This window comes from Dama dama, chromosome 1 (assembly GCF_033118175.1).
Source record: "Dama dama isolate Ldn47 chromosome 1, ASM3311817v1, whole genome shotgun sequence".
NCBI classification, from domain to species: Eukaryota; Metazoa; Chordata; class Mammalia; order Artiodactyla; family Cervidae; genus Dama; species Dama dama.
In genome coordinates, this window is record NC_083681.1 from 79,726,492 (window position 1) to 79,749,561 (window position 23,070).

At 37.8% G+C, this 23,070-nt stretch overlaps 1 protein-coding gene across 1 annotated transcript; it reads left to right on the forward strand.

Moving 5' to 3' along the window:
* The first annotated feature begins 3,200 nt into the window (after positions 1-3,200).
* On the forward strand, positions 3,201-4,094 carry LOC133070776 (olfactory receptor 4C46-like). Its single transcript, XM_061163205.1, has one exon. It carries the CDS (start codon positions 3,201-3,203, stop codon positions 4,092-4,094), a length of 894 nt encoding a protein of 297 aa, XP_061019188.1.
* Positions 4,095-23,070: the final 18,976 nt, after the last annotated feature.

Sequence of the window (23,070 nt, forward strand, 5' to 3'; positions counted from 1 at the left end):
CAGGTTTTCTGTGAAATTTCATTGACTCTTTAGGCTAGAAGGAATATGTAAACATATACAATGATTTATCTCATATTGATTTGATATTGAGTTCTCTGAATAGCTTCTTTCTGAATGTGTCACATCATTCTTATTGAAAGTTCCTTATCCTAAGAGGAGGTCAGTTTGAAGTTGGGATTAATTCTGAACACCCTCAAATATCATTAATATCATCTAAGACCAGAAGGTAAGTTCTTCAATAGTGGTGATGCTTAGTAAAGATTGTTATTTATCCATATTGTTGTTCAGTTTCTCACTTGTGTCCGACTCTTTGCCACCCCATGGACTGCAGCATGCCAGGCTTCCCTGTCCTTCACCATCTCCTGGAGCTTGCTCAGACTCATGTCCATTGATATGAGTTTACGTATATAGTAATTATGTTTTAACACTTTTCAAAAACAATAGCAATTTTAAAGAATTAAATTTTAAAATTTATTTTTAATTGTAAAAGAAAGAATTCACCTCATTCTTCTGCAAAATGTTGAAAATGACGATCTCAGTGACTGAGCATCTTAGTTTGGGAATTAGAAACCCAGATTAGAATCTTGCCTTTTCCCACCTGCAGCTTCTTGATCTGGGTGCATTTCTTGCAACCTTATATTCTCATTTCTTCTAATATCAGTGAGAAGACTAATCCCCCTCACAGGCTGTTATGTGAATATAAACGTATCCAGCACACTGCTGAAGACACACAGAGGAACTTTACCTATTTTTATGACTATTTCTCACAGAGGATTAGGAAGAATTGACTTTTATGGCAATAATACAGAAAAAAAAAATAACCCTACATTAAACTGAGGAACAGTCATCTCCAATTTTAAAGAAGCCAAAGAGACCCATATTATGCATAGCAGTTCCTCCAAAGAAGAGTTCTACATATCCATGTTTGGACTAAACAAGTCATTGTTTGTATCAATTAATAATCATGTTGATATATTTTTGTGTGTGAGGTGTATTTAAATTTTGTTTCCAATGTCATGATTAGTCTTAATTATTAAAAAAGATATATGATGGCAAAATAAATGTAGGTTAGAGAATTGGGTCTTACAAATTTCTTAATCTTGATGAGATTCAATTTTTTCACCTGTCAAATTAAGTTAATGACATAATTATTGCTATTGTGTGCTATGATTATTTCTGCTATATGAATGGAATGATGCCATTCATATAGATTTATCCCAGATCACTTCTCTACATGGATGACTCCTCACAGGCAGCTCTGTGTTTGAAAGCTGAATGGTCCATTCCTAATGTACATATTTATTTGTGCACCATTTGCAAACACTTTTTCTTAGCAGTTTACTAATATCACACATTATTTGTGTGTGCCTCTGATTATTTGCGACTTCATATACTAACAGTCCAGAAGTGTACTTGTTGGAAAGGAACCGTCCTTTTTTTTTTGACCCCTCCCCAACTCCCCCATCATTCTCTCCAGAAATAGTGAACTGCAGTTAATGACTGGATGTGCATTTTTCTAGATGGTTTGTATGCATGAATGTGTTTTTTGAAACTGCAGTGGGTCAAAAGGTACAGCTGATTTGTTGAGTGTTACTGAACAGTGTGTGTGTGTATTTCTGCCTCATCCTTTTCCTGTTGTCTGTCTGGTCTATCTGTCTGTGTTCATCATTTTGATAGCTGCCTCCTATTCTGTGAGCCATTTAATCCAGTGCTCATGATGGGACATTTGCTGATCTTGTAAATAGCTCTACAGCCAGCATCTTTGCACACAGGTGTTTGTTCCTTTATCTGCTTCCTCAGGATAAACTCCTAGAAATGGGGTTGTTAGAGCAAAGGTAAGCCATTACGTGGAGGGCCCAGGAAGCTTTGCCAGCCTGAAAATCTCATTGGCAAGGTTGAGAATCCATTTCCTCCCAGCCGTCCCCAGTGGTCACTGCCCAGATGGGCCCGCCCACCAGTATTAACAGCCACACATCTTAGGCTGAGGCTTTAAGCTTAAATTTGCATTGATCTCTGTTTACTTGGCATGTCCACTTTTTTTCTATCACTGCACGGTATGAAGTAGCACTAGTGGCAAAGAACCCACATGCCAAAGCAGGAGACATGAGACCTGGGTTTGATCGCTGGGTCAGGGCGATTGCCTGGAGAAGGAAATGGCAAGTCACTTCAGTATTCTTGCCTGGAAAGTCCCATGAAGAAGGGAGCCTGTTGGGTTATAGTCTATGGGTCGCAAAGAGTCAGACACGACTGAGGCGACTTAGCATGCACTCAACCATGCCATGAATATAGTAATCTATTGTTAAAGGTATATCTATAAAAGATTGGATTAGGGAAATTTATAAGACAGATGTTAATTTTGTTACTGTCACTCCTGTATCTTTTCATTACTTTCCCATACCAATGCTCTGCTACAATTTGTGTAAACTCATATATAGTCTGATTCTTGTATTCCTTTCAGTCTTGCATCCTCCTATCATAAATATCACACAAATATCTTTACTGGAATTTTATGCAACATTCCCTGTTTTTCAAATCTCTATTCATCCTTATACTCACATTCTTAATTCCCTTACATGGTTTCCCATTTCCGAAGAGTAGCGAGAAAATCCATCAGTCATTCATAACTTTTACATCCCTTTTCAACCTCTTGGGCTTAGCTACTACTACATGCTTACTCAGTCATGTCCAACTCTTTATGACCCCATGGACTGTAGACCATCAGACTGCTCTGTCCATGGGATTTTCCAAGCAAGAAATGGAGTGTGTTGTCATTCTCTTTTCCAGGGAATCTTTCTAACCCAGGGATCGAAGCTGCCTCTCCTGTTTTTCTTGCATCCTCTGGCAAATTCTTTCTCACTGAACCACCTGGGAAGCTTTGCTTGTGTAAGACCTGATGATTCACAGTAGGCTCTGGGTCAACTCAAATGATCAAATGAGCACAGATGGTCTACTGCTGTGTGTGCATGGGCTCCTCATGTCTCCAACTATAAACACATCCTAGGAGAGGATTTGAGTTAACTTCAAGAGATCAGAAATATTTTCTTCCTTTATCAAAAGAAAAAAAAATACTCTTCAGAATTCAGAACTCAATAGAATTTGTCATTTATTACATGGAAAGGATAATAAATTCAAGATTGAGCTAATACAATGTATTTTTTTCAGGTTATGTAATTAACCATAATATAATATACATGGAGAATATGGGACTCACACAGAATCCAAAGATGCAGAAAGTCATATTTGCTGTGTTTCTGGTCATCTACATTGTCTCTATGGTAGGGAATGTGCTCACCTTGGTCACCATCACAGTCAGCCCATTATCGGGGTCCCCAGTGTACTTCTTCCTGGCTCATCTCTCTTTTATTGATGCTTGTTACTCCTCTGTCAATAACCCGAAATTGATTGTAGATTCCCTCCATGAAACAAAAACCAGCCCTTTCAATGAATGCATGACTCAGATCTTTGGGGAACATTTGTTTGGAGGTGCTGACATCATCCTGCTCACTGTGATGGCCTATGACCGCTGTGTGGCCATCTGCAAGCCGTTGCACTACACAACCATGATGAACGGGCGGGTGTGTTGGCTGCTGACTGGAGTGGTGTGGGCGGGAAGCGTTCTTCATGCCGCCATTCGGATCCTCTTCATCTTCCGGTTTCCCTTCTGCGGCCCTGAAGTCATAGACCACTTTCTGTGTGACCTGACCCCTGTGCCGAACCGTGCCTGCGCAGACAGCCACACTCCAGGGCTCTTTGTTGCTGCCAACAGCGGCTTCCTCTGTCTGTCAAACTTCCTCCTCTTGTTGGGCTCCTACGTGGTCATCGCGTGCTCCCTAAGGACACACAGTTGGGAGGCGAGGCGCAAGGCCCTCTCCACCTGTGTCTCCCACATCACAGCCGTCATCATATTCCTTGTGCCCTGCATTTTTGTGTACCTGAGACCAGCAACTACTCTTCTGATTGATAAAGCAGTTACTGTGTTTTACACCATGATAACTCCCATGTTAAATCCTTTAATCTATACCTTAAGAAATGCCCAGATGAAAAATGCCATTAGGAATTTGTGTAATAGAAAAGTGATTTCAGATGATGGATAGATAAAATGTACAGGAAGCCCAGCGTTGATTCTACTAATGCAAAGGCCAAACGGACATTGCTGATGCTTCCAGCAGAGAATACCTGTGAGATAACAGGAAAATAAATAGCCAGTATACATCATAGATCCTGCAGTGGGGAGAAGAAATGGGTACAAGAAAAGTCAGGAAAAACTTAGCAGGGGACTACTTTTTCATGTTTGGGACATTCTACCAGGTTGGCGCTTAGGTTTTCTAGTTTCATCAGTGTATGTGGATCAATAAACTCATTCTAATAAAATAAAGTAAAAAAACAACAAAAAAACCCCCTCATATTTATCAGTAATCTCTGTAACAATCCAATGAAGTTGACATGGCTACTACCCTCATTTTATAGGTGGGAAAGCAAACAAAAAGAGGAAAATTCTCAAACAGAAATATTGAAGATTATTTAGCTGTATTTAGCTGACTTCTCAGATTATGTTCTCAGCTGCTGAGCTGTGTTGCCAGGCAATGATAACAGAAAGGACACATGACTATTTTATTGCTTCCATTTTTGAGACAGGCACTGTGCTGAAACACACACACATATATAATTTTATATATGGTATATAACTAGTTTAGGGGTTCGAACTAATAGGCCATTTAACCTCTAAGGGGTACGTAAGTTATATTACACCATATTTCCAAATTTTCTTGTTGCTTTCAGAATCATTTTGCTTTGCTTATGTCATGATCTTATGCTGATAATCCGTCAAAAAGAGTGATGATTCAAGTAAAAGTATAGTTTAATGTCAGACAGAAATTTTGCTTTATTAAATAAATTAAATGTCATACTCTCTGTAATACTTACCTACTTGCTAACAATAGTTTCTGCAAGTAGCACAACATCTGGTTTATGATAAATACTGAATCAGTTCAGTTCAGTCTCTCAGTCATGTCTGACTCTTTGTGACCCCATGGACTGCAGCACGCCAGGCCTCCCTGTCCATCACCAACTCCTGGAGTTTGCTCATACTCATGTCCATTGGGTTGGTGATGCCATCCAACCATCTCATCCTCTGTCGTCCCCTTCTCCTCTCACCTTCAATCTCTCCCAGCAGACACTGAATAAATCTGTAAATATAAGAGAAGATGAAAAACTCACATAAAATATAAAGCAGCATGTAGCATTGCACACCAGGATTTATATTCAATATTACAGCTGGGGCAAGTAAGAAAGGCTCTAATAATTTGTATTATAAATCCAGGAAATGTATTTGGGAATGGATAAAATTAGAAAGTCACTAACTTTGATAAGCCTGATTTACTGATATGGACTCACCAGGCAGTGGTGATAGTTTAGTCGCTAAGTTGTGTCCGAGTATTTGCGACCCCATGAACTGTAGACCAGTAGGCTCCTCTGTCAGTGGGATTTCCCAGGCAAGAATACTGGAGTGGGTTGCCATTTCCTTCTTCAGGGGACCTTCCCCTCTCAGGGATGGAACCCAGGTCTTCTGCACTGCAGACGATCTCTTGAATTGCAGGCAGATTCTTTGCTGACTTAGCCACCAGGGAAACCTCCACGAAGCAGAGATCCTGCATTTAATGTAGCAACTGGAAGAGGTAAGAAAGGCTTTCACAGGTTTTTCTTTTGGTGTCTAAGATATGAACCAAATGGTAACCCACAGTGAGCAGCTTAGAAATACTCCAACTGCTTTGGTTTAATACAGAGGATTAATTCATTCCTGGTTAATCAACAGAAATAGACTGTAACATAAGCAAATTCATTATTGAAGATCCACTCAACCTCCCTGGAAAGGTACAGAGCACAAAACTTTCATCACAACTGTGAAAGTAAATTTGAAGGGGGGTGTTTGGCATCCTTGAGAAGCTCTGAGATGGCTCTATCTATATGCCAGCCCTCTGGTTTCTGGTTTGCAAATTCAAATGTGTTACAAGTGATTTGATCCTGGGGAACAGGAGCCAAGTAGTGGCACTCAACCCCAATGGCAAGGTAGGCTTAGTTTCTGTAATGGGCAGTAGAGTGTAGTGCTATTGTTAATAATTCAATATTACTCCCCATTTGATTGCCGTTTTGATGATGCATGCACCAGATGGTGGCCTGATGTACTGTGTTCATCGCTTGTCCCCAGACAACTTGTGTACTTAAACTTTACTTTTATATAAACAACTTATGTACTTAAAACACAGTGAAGAATGGGATCATGAAAACATTAACCAAGAAAGGGGGAAAACTTGAAGAGTAGATAAAGATAAGGAAGAGTAAGGGTTTGGGGAATACCCTGTTTTCCTCCTTTGATCTGGCCAATCGGGGGGGACCAGGTTGTTTTCCACTTCTCTCGTGCACAAACTCCTCAAATCCCTTTGTGAACAAAGAACTTTGTAAAATATAAAATGGTGGGCTCCCAGACTCATGGTGAGGTCGCCTCCATGCATGGATGCATGGATGGCGGTCTCTCTGGGACTCAGGCGTGCTGATTACTGGACTTAACAGCTGCTAAGAGCCAGATGAAGGTGCTTTACCCCTGACTGTTGAGATTCATTTACTATGTGCTATTTCAAATTCACTTCTTTCCTTTCACTTTGATCCTTGAATGGTATCAGCTTAAATACTTGATAAACTGGTGTTTGCTACCAACCTGTGGACTACATCTTGAATTCTTTAAAGGAACCTCTGAAGCAAAGCAAAAGATAGAGTCAAAATGACAATCAGAATAATCAGCAGAAGAGGACTTATAGTGTTGTCCAGCTGATCATGGTGGTCCTAGAGTGAAATAGAGAGGACCCTTTCTCAGTTCTCAGTTGAACTGTGTCAGCAGAAAAGTTCTATATTACATAAACAAATATCTAGCTCAAGTCATTAAAAGAGAAATTCATGTCATCAAAATCAATTCCCAGACTTGACTTGAGCCAGTTTGCAGATTCAGAATGCTATGAACAAAATGGGGGATTCAATACCCTTGAAGAAGGACTTTGGTACCTTGCTAAAATTTTATAACATATCTTTCCCTCAGATTTGGACCTCCAATCTTTTATCAGGTTAACTATGCACTGTGGAAAAGCAAATAATCAGATCTTTCAGAACACTGGCTTTGACCTGAAACTTATTCCAAGAGATCCAAAGCAATACTGTAGTCCCTCAATCAGAGTAAGAGTATATGGAGGTCTGGTGATCAGCGGAATTTTAGCTCAGGTCTGTTTACAGTGGGCCCAGTGATCATGGAACCCATGCCATGGTCATTTCCTCAACTCCAGAATGCATGATTGGAATAGATATTCTTAGCAACTGGCAGAATTGTTTGGCTGACCTGTGAAGTAAGAGACATTATGTCAGGAAAAGCCAGAGTAAGACACTGCTACTGTCCTACCCAGGAAAACAGTAAAACAAAGCTGAATCACACCTCTGGAGGGATTGTAGAGATTATTGCCAATGTCAAACCTTGGAAGATGCAGGGTAGTGATTTCCACAACATACAATTTCAACTCTCTCATTTTGCCTGTTGCCGAAGACAGATGGATCTTGGAGAGTGAGTGGATAACTCTAAGGTTAGCCAGCTTCTGTATCAGATGCAGGTTCATCCCAAAAGTAAATTATCAGAACTGCTGGTACCTAGTATGTAGCTAAACTTCTGCTTTTATGTCTCTGTCAATAAGAACTACCAGAAGCATTTAGATTTCAGCTTGAAAGGCCAGCAGTAAACCTCCATGGTCCTACATCAGGAATGCATCAGTTCTCACCAGAATTGTGTTATAATATAGTTTATAGGGATCTTGGGTGTCATATTCTACAAGATATCACATTGGTTCATTATACTGATGACATCATGCTAATTGGACCTACTGATCAAGAAGGAGTAACTGTTGAGGTAATTGGAAGACAGGTTGGAAAAGAATTTCTAGACACAGATCATTTCAGAAGGGAGTGAGTTTATTAAGAGCATGAAGCAGAGATAAGGAAGGCACTGCAAATGCAGTGGGCCAATCTCCTGACAGACCAGAGAAAGTCGAGAGTTTTCATGGGTTAGTAGCCAGTTTTTACAGCCTCCAGGCAAAGCAAATTCCTGCTGAAAAGTTGCCATTAGGTGATTGGTTTGGGTGCTACAGGGTGGCTATTGGGGTGGGCATTTTTGCCTAATCTGAGGTCAGGAAGCCTGCTGGTGTTGATCAGGGGGGCTTTCAGCAACAGTTACAATGGGGCTCAACCAGCTTCGGAGGTGACCTCAGTTCTGGGCTGTGCTTCTGTGGCCTTGGTGCAAGGCCTCGCACCTGTGGCCTTGGGGCAGAACTCAATAGAAATTGCTTTAGAGGTTTGGTAAAATATTTCCTGTGTTACAGGGCAATACAAGTTCAGCTAAAATTAGGAGACTCAAACTCAATGAAATTTCTAGGGTCCCAGTAGCATAGGGCATATCAAGCTATCCCTTTTAAGATTCTGAAGGATCATTTGTTCTATCTGGCTTCTCCTATAACCAAAGATGATGCATAGTGTCCCTGGGGCCTCATTGGATTTGGGAGTGAACATATCTTTCATTTTGGAGTATTAATCTGGCTGATTTATGAATTATTCAAAAAGCTGATAGCTTGAAGTGGGTGCCCGAAATAGAAAAGATTCTGCAAAAGTTTGGGCCATCGCATAAGCTTCTGTTCTACTTAGGACAAATGATCCAGTAGATCTATGGTGCTTGATGTGTCAGTGGCAGATAAGAATGTTGGAAATGTCTGCCCTCCATTTGTGAGTTTCAGTGAGACACTTAGGATTTGGGGAAAAAAGTCTTGCCATCCTCGAAAGATAACCACTCCCCTTTTTATGAAAAAGCTTGTAGCCTGCTAGTGGTTCTTAAAGGAAACTGAATGCTTCATCGAGGGCCACCAAGTCACTATGCAACCTAAGTTTCTGTCATGCACTTGGTATTATCTAACCCATCAAAGTCATAAAGTGGGGTGTGCACAGCAGTACTCCATCATCACATGAAGTGATACATACATGATCTGGTCCAAGTAGGACCTGAAGGCAAAGTTCCAGAGAGAAGTGGCAAAAATGCTCATGGTCCCCACTCCCACTGCATTCCCTTCTCTCCTCCTGCCTGCACCTATGGATTCATGGGGTCAACTGACTGAGGAATGTAAGACTTCAGGCTTCTAAAGGGAATGATCTCCAAGATTGGAAGCTGCAGAAAGGCAACCTCATCCTGAAAATGCCTGAAGCTCAGTAGTGAAGGGAAACCGTCACAATGGGTGCATTTCAAGGGGTGCATCTAGTTGAATACTTTACTTGGAAGGAGAAATGTACAAATGTACAACATATACTCATTCATAGTTTTGGTCAAAGATTTGTCTGAATGGTCAGAGGCTTGTGGGGGCAAGGGATATAGTTGCAAGACTGGTGACAAGAAAATTTGAGGAAGAGGTATATATACACACTTGCTTGAATGGGCAAAAAACATGAAACTCCTTGCTTCCGAAATCACAAAGGTTGAAAATGGAAGTAACAATCTCTACTACTCACTGCAGTTAACTATTAGCAAAATTTGTGCTTCCTGTTCCTATTAACTTATGTTCTGTTTGCTTAGAGGCTTTAGTTACAAAGAGAGAAATGCTTCCACCAAGAGGTACACAAGATTCTGTTGAACTGAGCACTGAGTCAGTGATGCCATCTAACCATCTCATCCTCTGTCGTCCCCTTCTCCTCCTGCCCTCAATCTTTCCCAGTGCCGGGACCAGCCGCCAAAGAGAACAAGTCGCAATCGCAACAGCACGGAAGCCTGAGAAAAAATCCGATAGTAAAGAATGGGGTCGAGAGGACTGAAATGCTCTTGAGGCAAGTCAGTGATTGTATTGAGCAAAGCAGCTACCTTTATACTAGTACAAGCAGAAAACATAGTTCATAAAAATGCCCTCTGGTGTTTGTCACATCAATACAATTCTTTGTTTTAAGTGATTGCAGAAGCTTACATCTTGTTTTTGGCATTCCAAGATAAACTACTAAGTGAAGGTCACTACTATGTTTTTCTCAAGCAAGAACAAAGGAGACCCGGCAAATGTTTTACTACTTAATCAAGGGGTGGCGGGACAGGGAATGGCCTCTTTCAAGGCTTTCCCAGGGCCTTTTTGGGCCTTGAGCAGGCCGGCTCCCCGCATCCCAGCGTCAGGGTCTTTTCAAATAAGTCAGCCCTTTACATCAGGTGGCCAGAGTATTGGAGTTTCAGCTTCAGCATTAGTCCTTCCAAAGAATATTCAGGACTGATTTACTTGAGGATGGACTGGTTGGATCTCCTTGCAGTCCAAGGGACTTTCAAGAGTCTTCAACACCACTGCAGTTCAAAAGCATATATTAGTGAATTTCAAAATATTAGTAGATTTTAGCAATACATGGGAGAAACCAAAAATTATTTAGACTTGAGAAAGAAGTATTTATACCATATGCATGAATTATGAATTTCCTTTCTTGAAAAGGAAAACACTTTGGAAGCAGAAATATATAGTGGTTTCTAGGAATTCCAAAGGAGAATAATGGCGTGAATAGTAGAGCCCAGACCAATTTTAGGGAAGGGAAATAATTATGTTTAGTAATTTGTGATGGCAGATAAATGATACAATGTGCTGTGTCAAAACTCATAAAACTATATAACAAAATTGAAAATTATGTCCTTTATTAAACATGTGTCAATTTTGGTCATTAGTTTTAGCAAATACACCACACAAATGCAAGATGTCAGAAAACTGGGAAATTGAGAGGGATACAGAGTGGGTATTTGTGAACTGTCAGTATTTATTGCACACTTTTCTGTGAACTTAAAGCTTTTCTAAAAGTAGCCTGTTTAAAAGTTTATTTACCCACATGGTTCAGTGGTAAAGAATCCATCTGCCAAGCAGGAGACACGGGTTCAATCCCTTGGTGGGGAAGATCCCCTGCAGAAGGCAGCCCGCTCCAGTGTTCTCACCTGGGAAATCCCATGGACAGAGGAGCCTGGTGGGCCACAGTCCATGGGGGTCACAGAGTCGGGCACAGTTTAGTAACTAAGTAGCCAGCAGCAAGCTCAACTTCTCTTTACCATATTTAAAATATTTTATTTGCATTTTTATTTAATTTATTCTATATGTACATATTTTATTAAGCTACATGTTAATACCCACAAGTCCTCTTCGGTTTACCCTAGGAAGCTATACAGATATCACTAATGAACACACTGCCTCTTGTTTAGTGGCATGGTATGGCATCACTTGACAAGATAACTCTGAATGCCTTTTGAGCATTGAGAATAGACACAGGGATGCTGTGGGGGATGCCGCAATAATCTAGAAAAGAGACTATGATAGTTTGAACCAGGTGAGTAGCAGTGTGTGGTCAGAAAATGTCTGCTATGAATTCAGTTTTAATTTTTGATGGGAGTGTAAAATGGCACATCCACTTTGGATAATGTTCTAGATGGTTAGCATAAAGTAAACATACACTTAGCATATATTCCAACAATTTTATTTTTAGCCAAATATCCTGGAGAAATAGTATGTTTTCCAAAGCTTTGTACTATTATGTTCACAACTGCTTGGTAGATAATAGACAAGAGACTGCAATAATCCAAATATATATTAATAAAAGAGAAGGATAGAAAGAAAGAAAGTGAAGTCGCTCAGTCGTGTCTGACTTTTTGTGACCCCATGGACTGTAGCCTTCCAGGCTCTTCTTCCATGGAATTTTCCAGGCAAGAGTGCTGGAGTGGGTTGCCATTTCCTTCTCCAGGGAATCACCCCAACCCAGAGATCGAACCTGTGTCTCCCCCGTTGCAGGCAGATGCTTTACTGTCTGAGCCACCTGGGAAGCCCCAAAGAGAAAGATAAGTTGGAATAAAAATATAAAATTAAATCTTTCTCAGCCATAAAAAGCAATGAGTTACTGATACACACATCATTGATTAATTGCAAAAATATTTTGTTCATTTGAAACCTTACTTAAAAGTATTTCCTTATGGTTTCAAATGTATTCAACTATAGAACAGGCAAAACTATCTACGTTGGAAAAATAAAACAAAAAATTGATTTAATATAAGGGACTGAGAACTGTTAAGGAGGCAGCTTGAGGAAAATTTCTGGTGTAAAAAAAAATGTTAAATCATTTGATAAATACTAGTTTACCCACGTATAATCATTTTTAAATATTAAATGTTTGAAAAATGCACAATAATATGCTGGAGAATTTTTTTTTAATTTTTAATTGGATAATTGCTTTACAAGATTGTGTTGATTTTTGCTATATAACAATGTAAATCAGTCGTAAGTAAATGCTATCCAATAGTAATAGTCAGTTTTTGGTAGTTTTGTTTCCTTTCTGAAAAAAAGTGGATTTTTATTATTTTCTTTCAGTAACTTTTTCATCCTTAAAGAGTTAAATATTATTTTTAATGAAAATTACAGTTTTATTTATTATTTACTTTTCCATCTTAATATACTCATTGTCACAAATTATTTCAGAACTTCATAGAGCATTATTTTAAGAGGCACATAACATTTCTTCCTACAGAGCACAACAGCATGTTAGTCATTTGTTTACTACTTGAATTGTATATTGCATTCTATTTGTGGACTTGCTGAACATCATTGCATGAGATGATTTTTTCCCACATTCATTATAATTTGGATAGCAGCATCACATTCAATTAGTTATATTCAACAGTGCCTGAGACTCATTAGATATTAACACTGATCCTCTTCATACTTTTCTGTGTGAAACTCAGTAACTCTTTGATATACTATTTTGGATGACCAAGGTGTGCCTTGACCTTTGACCCAGACTGAAACTTTGGAGCCCAGGATGGTAAACGGGGCTCTAAAGATGTTCAACAGTTGGAAAAAGGAAGTCAAGTTTCCAGATAAGGAGCCAGTTCTGTCCTTATTTATTATGGGCTATACCACTAAGGAACAGTGCATTCAAAGTAAGTATGGAAAATATATTAGAAAATTATGCTAGATTATTTTGTAAGGATGCCTCTCTGAGTAAAACATGGAAACTATTTTTCACTTGCCTATTAGAAAACACTCAGAATTACTGTCCATTTGGATCATCATTTTTAATAGTAGTCCCTTCACAGGGCAATGAAAAAAAAATGCTCCTGTCTGCATTTAAGGGGGGGTGGTATCTTAAGAAACAATGACATAGGTTATTGGCATCATAGAAAGTATCTTCCCCACTATGCCAGTCATAAGCACCTCATATGTAATAAACAACTTATTTGTCTATTTAGCTTATAAAGGCAGCAAGTTAATTGCCTCATGTTCATTCATCACATACCAACAAGGGTTTGGAGCTCTTACGTGCTTCACACTGAGCAACATCACCAGGGAAATGTGGGGGAGAAGGTAAAAAACAGAAAAAAATAAAGATAATGTTATTTATTTAAAAGGAAGTAGGTCACCCAGAAACAACTCTGCTACTATCTAGGGCCTTAAATGACCTCTTCTGGTGTTAGAAGCTTAGCAGAACCATGTGATATAATATACTCAAAGCCTTAAATGAAAAAAAAAAAAAATGCCAAACAAGAATTCAATACACACAAAAAAGTGTCTTTTAAAAAGAGGATATAATCTGCATTTCCAACTATTAACAATGTTGCAAATTAACACTTTGCAAGTGCCTGTTGACCAACTGTATTTCTTCTATGAAAAAATATATTTTTAATTTTTTTAATATTGAATTGTATGAGCTGTTTACATATTCTGGATATTAACCTATCAGTCATGTTATTAGCAAATATTTTCCCCCATTCATGTTGTTTATTCACTTAGTTGATAGTTTCCATTGCTGTGCAAACATTTTAAATTTAACTGGGTACCATTTCCTCATTTTATTTTCTTTGGTTTAAGAGACAAATCCAAAATTATTGCTACAATTTTTATCATAGAGTGTTCTGCCAATACTTTCCTGTAGGAGTTTTATGGCTTCCAGTCTTACATTTAGATTGTTAATCCATTTCAAATTTACATTTTTATATGATGCTAGAGAATGTTTTAATTTCATCCTCTTTTGCATATAGCTGTTCAACTTTCCCAACACCGTTATTGAAGAGGCTGTCTTTTCAACCTTGTATGTTTTTACCAACTTTGTCATAGATTAACAAACCATAAGTGTGTGGGTTTATATCTGGTGTCTCTATTTCATTTCACTCATGTCTGAGTCTGTTTGTGTGCCCATAATATACAGTTTTGATTACTGTAGTTTTATCCTGGGAGAATGATACATTCAGCTATGCTCTGTCTCAAATTTTTTTTTTGGCAAATTAAACCTCAGTGAGATACTGTCTCAAACTTGCCAAAATGGCTATTATTAAAAGGAAAACAAATAACAAATTTTGGCAAGGATGTGTAGAAAAGCAAACCCTTGAAAACTGGTACAACCACTATGGAAAACATCATGGAGGTTTCATAAAAAACTAAAACTAGAACTACCACATGACCCAGAAACTACACTCCTAGTGATATATCTGAAAAAAAATGAATGCTTATTCAATAGATACATTCACCCAATGTTCATAGCAGCATTATTTATGATAGCTGATGTATGGAATCAGTTTGTGTCCATCAACAGTTAAATAGATGAAGATAAAGTGATATACATATTTAATGGAATGCTATTCTGCCACAAAAAATAATGAAATCTTGTCATTTGCAATAACATGGATGCACTTGAAGGGTATTACACTAAGTGAAATGAGTCAGACAGACAAAGATAGATACAGTATGATACCATCTATATGTAGAATGTAAAATATAAACTACTTAATGAGTATAACATCTCACACTCTAGCAAAGTAATGCTCAAAATTCTCCAAGTGAGGCTTCAACAGTACATGAACCGAGGACTTCCAGATGTTCAAGCTGAATTTAGAAAAGCAGGAGAACTGTAGATCAAATTGCCAACCTTTGTTGGGTCATGGAAAGAGCAAGAGATTCCAGAAAAACATCTACTTTTGCTTCATTGACTACACTAAAGCCTTAGACTGTGTAGCTCATAACAGTCTGTGGAAAATTCTGTCTCCTGAAAAATCTGTATGCAGGTCAAGAAGCAACAGTTGGAACTGGACATGGAACAATGGGCTGGTTTCAAATTTGGAAAGGGGAACTTCAAGGCTCTATATTGTCACCTTGCTTATTTAACTTGTATGCAGAGTACATCGTGAAAAATGCCCGGCTGGATGAAGCACAAGCTGGAATCAAGATTGCCAGGAGAAATAGCAATAGCCTCAGATATGCAGGTGACACCACGCTTATGGCAGAAAGTGAAGAAGAACTAAAGAGCCTCTTGATGAAACTGAAAGAGGAGAGTGAAAAAGATGGCTTTAAACTCAACAGTCAAACAACAAAGATCATGGCATACGGTCCCATCACTTCATGTAAATAGATGGGGAAACAATGGAAACAGTGACAAACTTTATTTTCTTGGGCTCCAAAATCACTGCACATGGTGACTGCAGCCATGAAATTAAAAGACTCTTGCTCCTTGGAAGAAAAGTTATGACCAACCTAGACAGCATATTAAAAAGCAGAGACATTACTTTACTGATACAAAGGTCCATATAGTCAAAGCTATGGTTTTTCCAGTAGTCACATTGGATGTGAGAACTGAACCATAAAGAGAGCTGAGTACTGAAGAACTGATGTTTTTGAACTGTGGTGCTGGAGAAGACTCTCGAGAGCCCCTTGGACTGCAAGGAGATCCAACCAGTCAATCCTGAAGGAAATCAATCCTGAACATTCATTGGAAGGACTGATGCTGAAGCTGAAACTCCAATACTTTGGCCACCTGATGTGAAGAGCTGACTCATTGGAAGAGACCCTGAAGCTGGGAAAGATTGCAGGCAGGAGGAGAAGGGGACAGCAGAGTATGAGATGGTTGAATGGCATCACCGACTGGATGGACACGAGTTTGAGTAAACTCTGGGAGTTGGTGATAGACAGGGAAGCCTGGAATGGTGCAGTCCATGGGGTCACAAATAGTTGGACATGAGTGACTGAAATGAACTGAACTGAAGAATTGAATAGTCTCTTCAGCAAACGATGCCAATAAACAGGTATCAAAAACAAAAGAATGAGCTTGGAACCCTGCTTCCTTTTTCTATGAAAGTTAACTCAAAATAGGTCAAGAATAAAATGTACAACTGAAACTAAGATATTCATAGTAGAAAACACAGGGAACATTTTCAAGACTTTGGATTAAGCAACAGTTTCTTAAATATGGCAATAAAATCACAGGTAACAAGAGAAAAAAAGATAAGTTTGATTTCCCTAAAACTCAAAACTCTTGTGCATCAGAGGGCACTATCAAGAAGCTGAAAGCTTTCTATGTATAGGTCTTTTGTTTCTTTAGGTAGATATACTCCTAAGTATTTTATTCTTTTTGTTGCAATGGTGAATGGTATTGTTTCCTTAATTTCTCTTTCTGTTTTCTCATTGTTAGTGTATAGGAATGCAAGGGATTTCTGTGTGTTAATTTTATATCCTGCAAATTTACTATATTCATTGATTAGCTCTAGTAATTTTCTGGTAGGGTCTTTAGGGTTTTCTATGTAGAGGATCATGTCATCTGCAAACAGTGAGACTTTCACTTCTTCTTTTCCTATCTGGATTCCTTTTACTTCTTTTTCTGCTCTGATTGCTGTGGCCAAAACTTCCAAAACTATGTTGAATAGTAGTGGTGAGAGTGGGCACCCTTGTCTTGTTCCTGATTTCAGGGGAAATGCTTTCAATTTTTCACCATTGAGGGTGATGCTTGCTGTGGGTTTGTCATATATAGCTTTTATTATGTTGAGGTATGTTCTTTCTATTCCTGCTTTTTGGAGAGTTTTAATCATAAATGGGTGTCAAATTTTGTCAAAGGCTTTCTCTGCATCTATTGAGATAATCATATGGTTTTTATCTTTCAATTTGTTAATGTGGTGTATTACATTGAGTTGTGGATATTAAAGAATCCTTGCATTCCTGGGATAAAGCCCACTTGGTCATGGTGTATGATTTTTTTTTAATATGTTGTTGGATTCTGTTTGCTACACTGATGAAAGAAATCAAAGAGGACACAAACAGATGGAGAAACATACCGTGTCCATGGATTGGAAGAATTAATATTGTCAAAATGGCTATACTACCCAAAGCAATCTATAGATTCAATGCAATCCCTATCAAGCTACCAATGGTATTTTTCACAGAACTAGAACAAATAATTTCACAATTTGTATGGAAATACAAAAACCTTCAAATAGCCAAAGTAATCTTGAGAAAGAAGGATGGAACTGGAGGAATCAACCTGCCTGAATTCAGACTCTACTTCAAAGCCACAGTCATCAAGACAGTATGGTACTGGCACAAAGACAGAAATATAGATCAATGGAACAGAATTGAAAGCTCAGAGATAAATCCATGAACCTATGGACACCTTATCTTCGACAAAGGAGGCAAGGATATACAATGGAAAAAAGACAATCTCTTTCACAAGTGCTCCTGGGAAAACTGGTCAAGCACTTGTAAAAGAATGAAACTAGAACACTTTCTAACACCATACACAAAAATAAACTCAAAATGGATTAAAGATCTAAATGTAAGACCAGAAACTATAAAACTCCTAGAGGAGAACATAGGCAAAACACTCTCCAACATGAATCACAGCAGGATCCTCTATGACCCACCTCCCAGAATATTGGAAATAAAAGCAAAAATAAAGAAATGGGACCTAATGAAACTTAAAAGCTTTTGCACAACAAAGGAAACAATAGGCAAGGTGAAAAGACAGCCCTCAGATTGGGAGAAAATAATAGCAAAGGAAGCAACAGACAAAGGATTAATCTCAAAAATATACAAGCAACTCCTGAAGCTCAATTCCAGAAAAATAAATGACCCAATCCAAAAATGGGCCAAAGAACTAAACAGACATTTCTTCAAAGAAGACATAAAGATGGCTAACAAACACATGAAAAGATGCTCAACATCACCCATTATTAGAGAAATGCAAATCAAAACCACAATGAGGTACCATTACACGCCAGTCAGGATGGCTGCTATCCAAAAGTCTACAAGCAATAAATGCTGGACAGGGTGTGGAGAAAAGGGAACCCTCTTACACTGTTGGTGGGTATGCAAACTAGTACAGCCACTATGGAGAACAGTGTGGAGATTTCTTAAAAAACTGGAAATAGAACTGCCATATGACCCAGCAATCCCACTTCTGGGCATACACACTGAGGAAACCAGATCTGAAAGAGACACATGCACCCCAATGTTCATCGCAGCACTGTTTATAATAGCCAGGACATGGAAGCAACCTAGATGCCCATCAGCAGATGAATGGATAAGGAAGCTGTGGTACATATACACCATGGAATATTACTCAGCTGTTAAAAAGAATTCATTTGAATCAGTCCTAATGAGATGGATGAAACTGGAGCCCATTATACAGAGTGAAGTAAGCCAGAAAGATAAAGAACATTACAGCATACTAACACATATGTATGAAATTTAGAAAGATGGTAAGGATAACCCTATATGCAAAACAGAAAAAGAGATACAGATGTACAGAACAGACTTTTGGACTCTGTGGGAGAAGGCAAGGATGGGATGTTTCAAGAGAACAGCATCGAAACATGTATATTATCTATAGTGAAACAGATCACCAGCCCAGGTTGGATGCATGAGACAAGTGCTCAGGGCTGGTGCACTGGGAAGACCCAGAGGAATCAGGTGGAGAGGGAGCTGGGAGGGGGGATCGTGATGGGGAATACATGTAACTCCATGGCTGATTCATGTCAATGTATGACAAAACCCACTTCAATATTGTAAAGTAATTAGCCTCCAACTAATAAAATTAAATGAAAAAACAAACAAACCAAAAAAAAAAACAAACAAAAAAAGAAACTGAAAGCTGGAGAACATTTCTGATGGTTATGTAACGTGATATCAAGTTGTAAATACATAGTCATTCCTCATAAAGTTAAATGTAGAATTGTCACAGGACTCAGGAACTCCTCTGCTAGGTAAACAAACAGAAAAATTGCAAACAAGTATTCAAACAAATCTGTATAACCGCTTGGTGGTGGTGGTTTAGTCGCTAATTCATGTTCGACTCTTGCGACCCCATGGACTATAGCCCTCCAGGCTCCTCTGTCCATGGGATTCTCCAGGCAAGAATACTGGAGTGGGTTGCCATTTCCTTCTCCAGGGGATCTTCCCGACCGAGAAATTGAACCCAGGTCTTCTGTATGGTAGGCAGATTCTTTACCAACTGAGCTACAAGGGAAGCCCATATAAACACTTGCAGTAGCACTATTTGCAATAGCCAAAACACCCCAAATTACTAATAACCAATGAATGAATAACAGACTTTTGGTCTATCCATGCAATAGGATATTAATTCGTGATAAACATGAATGAAATACTAATATATGTTACAATATAAATAAGCTTGGAAACATGTTAGGGCAAATAAACCAAAAGATCTTACATTATTTGATTTTATGTATATAAAATGCCCAGAATAAGCAAATTCAGAGAAATAAAAAATCTCTTAGTGGTTTCCAGGTCCCTAGGGTAGGGAGAAATGGTAATAAGGTAATTGACTTAATTGACAAGTGGTGATGAAAATGTTCTGCAACTAGAGAGCTGTGATCATTGCACAACATTGCTGATGTATTGAGAGTCAAAGAATCATATATTTTTAAATCATTAAAAGAATGAAATTCGCCTCAATAATAACCACTAATACACATTTTTAAGTAAATGAAATTGAGTTAATAACAAATTGAAATTTCTGGAAAGGAGTAAAATCTTTACAGGTAAATCTAGGTATATTTCTTTTCAAATTAATAAAAAATTAACAGGAGAGTAGGAAACACCATGAAGAGATTTAAGAGCCAGATAATTTGGCAAATAAAAATCTAATTTATCATAAAATTATTACAAACTCTAACTATAGAAAATTTTAAAAAGATGAATAATTTTATGACAATTGAATGCATTAAATGTGTTAAATGTGTACACAAAATTAGTCTAAAAATCACTCTATGCCAAATAAATTCATGTTTTGAATTTCACAAAATATTTTTAAAATAAGCAACACAAATTCTAAAGAAATTCTTTCAGAAAATAGAGAATTCTCAGCACATCATTTTATGAAACTACCATCATCTACCTGCCAAGTTGCATTATAAGATTATAAAATATATGCATTATGAACATAGTGAGCAACATATCAATGAATGAGTTCTGTCATTTTAAAAAGTAATTTTTCAACATGACTGTATAATCCATTCCAGTAGTAAAACAGTTTAACTTTCAAAAATTAATCAATGATATTCACTAAATTAAAAGAATAAAGGAGAAGAATTTCATGACCAGTTTGATAGATGTATGCAAATTGAAAACTTTCAATTTAAATTTATGAATATAAATATAAGAAAATGAAGGATGAAAGGAATTGATTCAATCTGAGATAGTATCTGAATAATATCTACATCTATCATCATACTTAACTGATTTCTAAGACTGAAAAGAAGTCATGTCTGTCCTCTCCTAATTTCTCTTCTGCATTGTACCCCAAATTTTAGTAATTAAATTTAAAACAAAAGAAAAACAGAATACAGGTCAGAAAAGAAGGAGCAATGTTATAAAAACATCAATGTACATAGTTATACAGGTAGAAAATGCCAAGGTGAAAGTGAAAGTTTTAGTCACTCAGTCATATCTGACTCTTGGTGATCCCATGGAATGTAGCCCACCAGGCTCCTCTGACCATGGAATTCTCAGAGGCAAGAATACTGGAGTGGATTGCCATTCCCTTCTCCAAGGAATCTTCCCGACCTAGGAATTGAACTCGGGTCTCCTCCACTATGGGAAGATTCCTTACCATCTGAGCCGCCAGGGAAGCTCAGAAAATGCTAAGGCCTCTACAGAAAATCTAATAGATCTAATCAGTTAATTCAATAAGATTACAGGCTAGAAAGTCAACACAGTATATCAAATGCATTTCTATGAAAGCTCAATAGAAATTAGAAAATTATATTAATATTCTACTAAAATATGACATTTGAAGGACATATTTAAAAATATATTAAAGAGTTTTATGTATATACCGGAAGACACTACTGAAAGAAAGCAAATATGTCAGTAAAGGGAAAGATAATGGCATTTTGATGACTAACAGATTCAGTGTTTTCATCATATCAATTATTATAACGTCAATACAATTCCAATAAATATCTCACAGGCTATTTGAAGAAACTGAAAATGCTATTTTGAAATTTATGCATAAGCATACAAATTTAAAGGAACCTAGACTAGAAAACCACTCTAAAAAAATGTCTATGGCAGAACCTGTTCTACCTAAATTCAGGACCCACTATTAAGCTCCCATCAACAAAATTGCATGTACAGTTCCTTTGCCTCCTTAGGCAAGTTTATTTCCAAGTATTTTATTCTTCTTGATAAGGAGGGTAAAGACTTGTGCACTGAAAACTATGACACTGATGAAAGAAACTGAAGATGACCCATAGATGGAAAGATATGTCACATTCTTGATTTGGAAGAACCGATGTTATCAAAATGATTATACTACATAAGGCAATCTACAGATTCAACACAATCCCAATCAAAACTTTTTTACAGAACTAGAACAAAAAAAAAATCTTAAAATTTGTATGGAAACACAAAAGATACTGAATACCAAAAGCAATTTTTAGAGAGAGAAATAGAGCGAAAGGAATCAAGCTTGCTGATCAGATCATGCTACAAAGTCCACTCACGCACATACAGTCACTTAGTCTGCAACAAAGGAGGCAATGGAAATAAGACAATCTCTTCAACAAATGATGCTGGGAAAATGGAACAGCTCTGTGTAAGAGAATGAAATGAGAACATGTCCAACATCACACACACACACGCTAAAATGGATTAAAGACCTAAACTAACATACGATATTATAAAACTTAGAAAATATCAGCAGAATACTGTCTAACATAAATTAGAACAAAATGATTTTCAATCCATCTCCTTGAATAAAGGAAATAAAAAGCAGGAATAAAGAACAGTACCTAATCAAATTCAAAACTTTTTCATGGTGAAAGAAACCATAAACAAAACAAAACAACAAAGCTCACAGAATGGGAGAAGATATTTGCAAATGACACAGCTAACAAGGGATTAGATCCCTAGATTTGCAAATATCTCATGCAGTTCAATTAAAAAAAAAAAACTCAAAAAAATGAGCAGATCTAAAGAGACATTTCATCAATGTAAACATACAGATGCCAGGAGACACATGATGAGATGCACACATTGCTAAGTGTTACAGAAATGCAAATAAAACTACAATGAGACATCTACTCACACCTGTCAGAAAGACCATCATCAAAAAAATCTACAACCAGTAAATACTGGAAAGGGTGTGGAGAAGAAAGAATGCTCCAACGCCGTGGAAGGGAGTGTACATTGATACAACCAGTATGGAGAACAATATGGATTTTTCTTAAAAAACAAAACTAAAAATGAAGCTACCGTGTGATCTAGCAGCCCTACTCCTGGATGTATATCTGGAGAAACACGGTCCATAAGGACACATGCACTCTGGTGTTCTTGCAGCGCTGCTTACAACAGTCAATGCAAAGAAGCAACTAAGTGTCCATCAGTAGATGAATGGATAAGGAAGGTATAGTACATACATATAACGGAAGTTTTCTCTCTGACATGATCTCACAGGGTAACTGCATCACAGATGTTACTGTGATGGAATTACACCATCCTTGTTATTTATACAACAGTCAGCCTACTCAGAAAGCCAGGTTCAGATAGAGCAAGGACACTCACATTTTGGCTGCAAGTGCAGGGAATACAATTCCCCACTCAAAAATGAGTGTTTCCCAACCATGTCTCTAGAGGATACCTGCTTCTAAGACAAAGTCTTTCAATCAAAGCAGATAATTAGTTCCTGGGAGAGAAAATTGCAGTTATAGACCAGGTCCTAGAACCTATA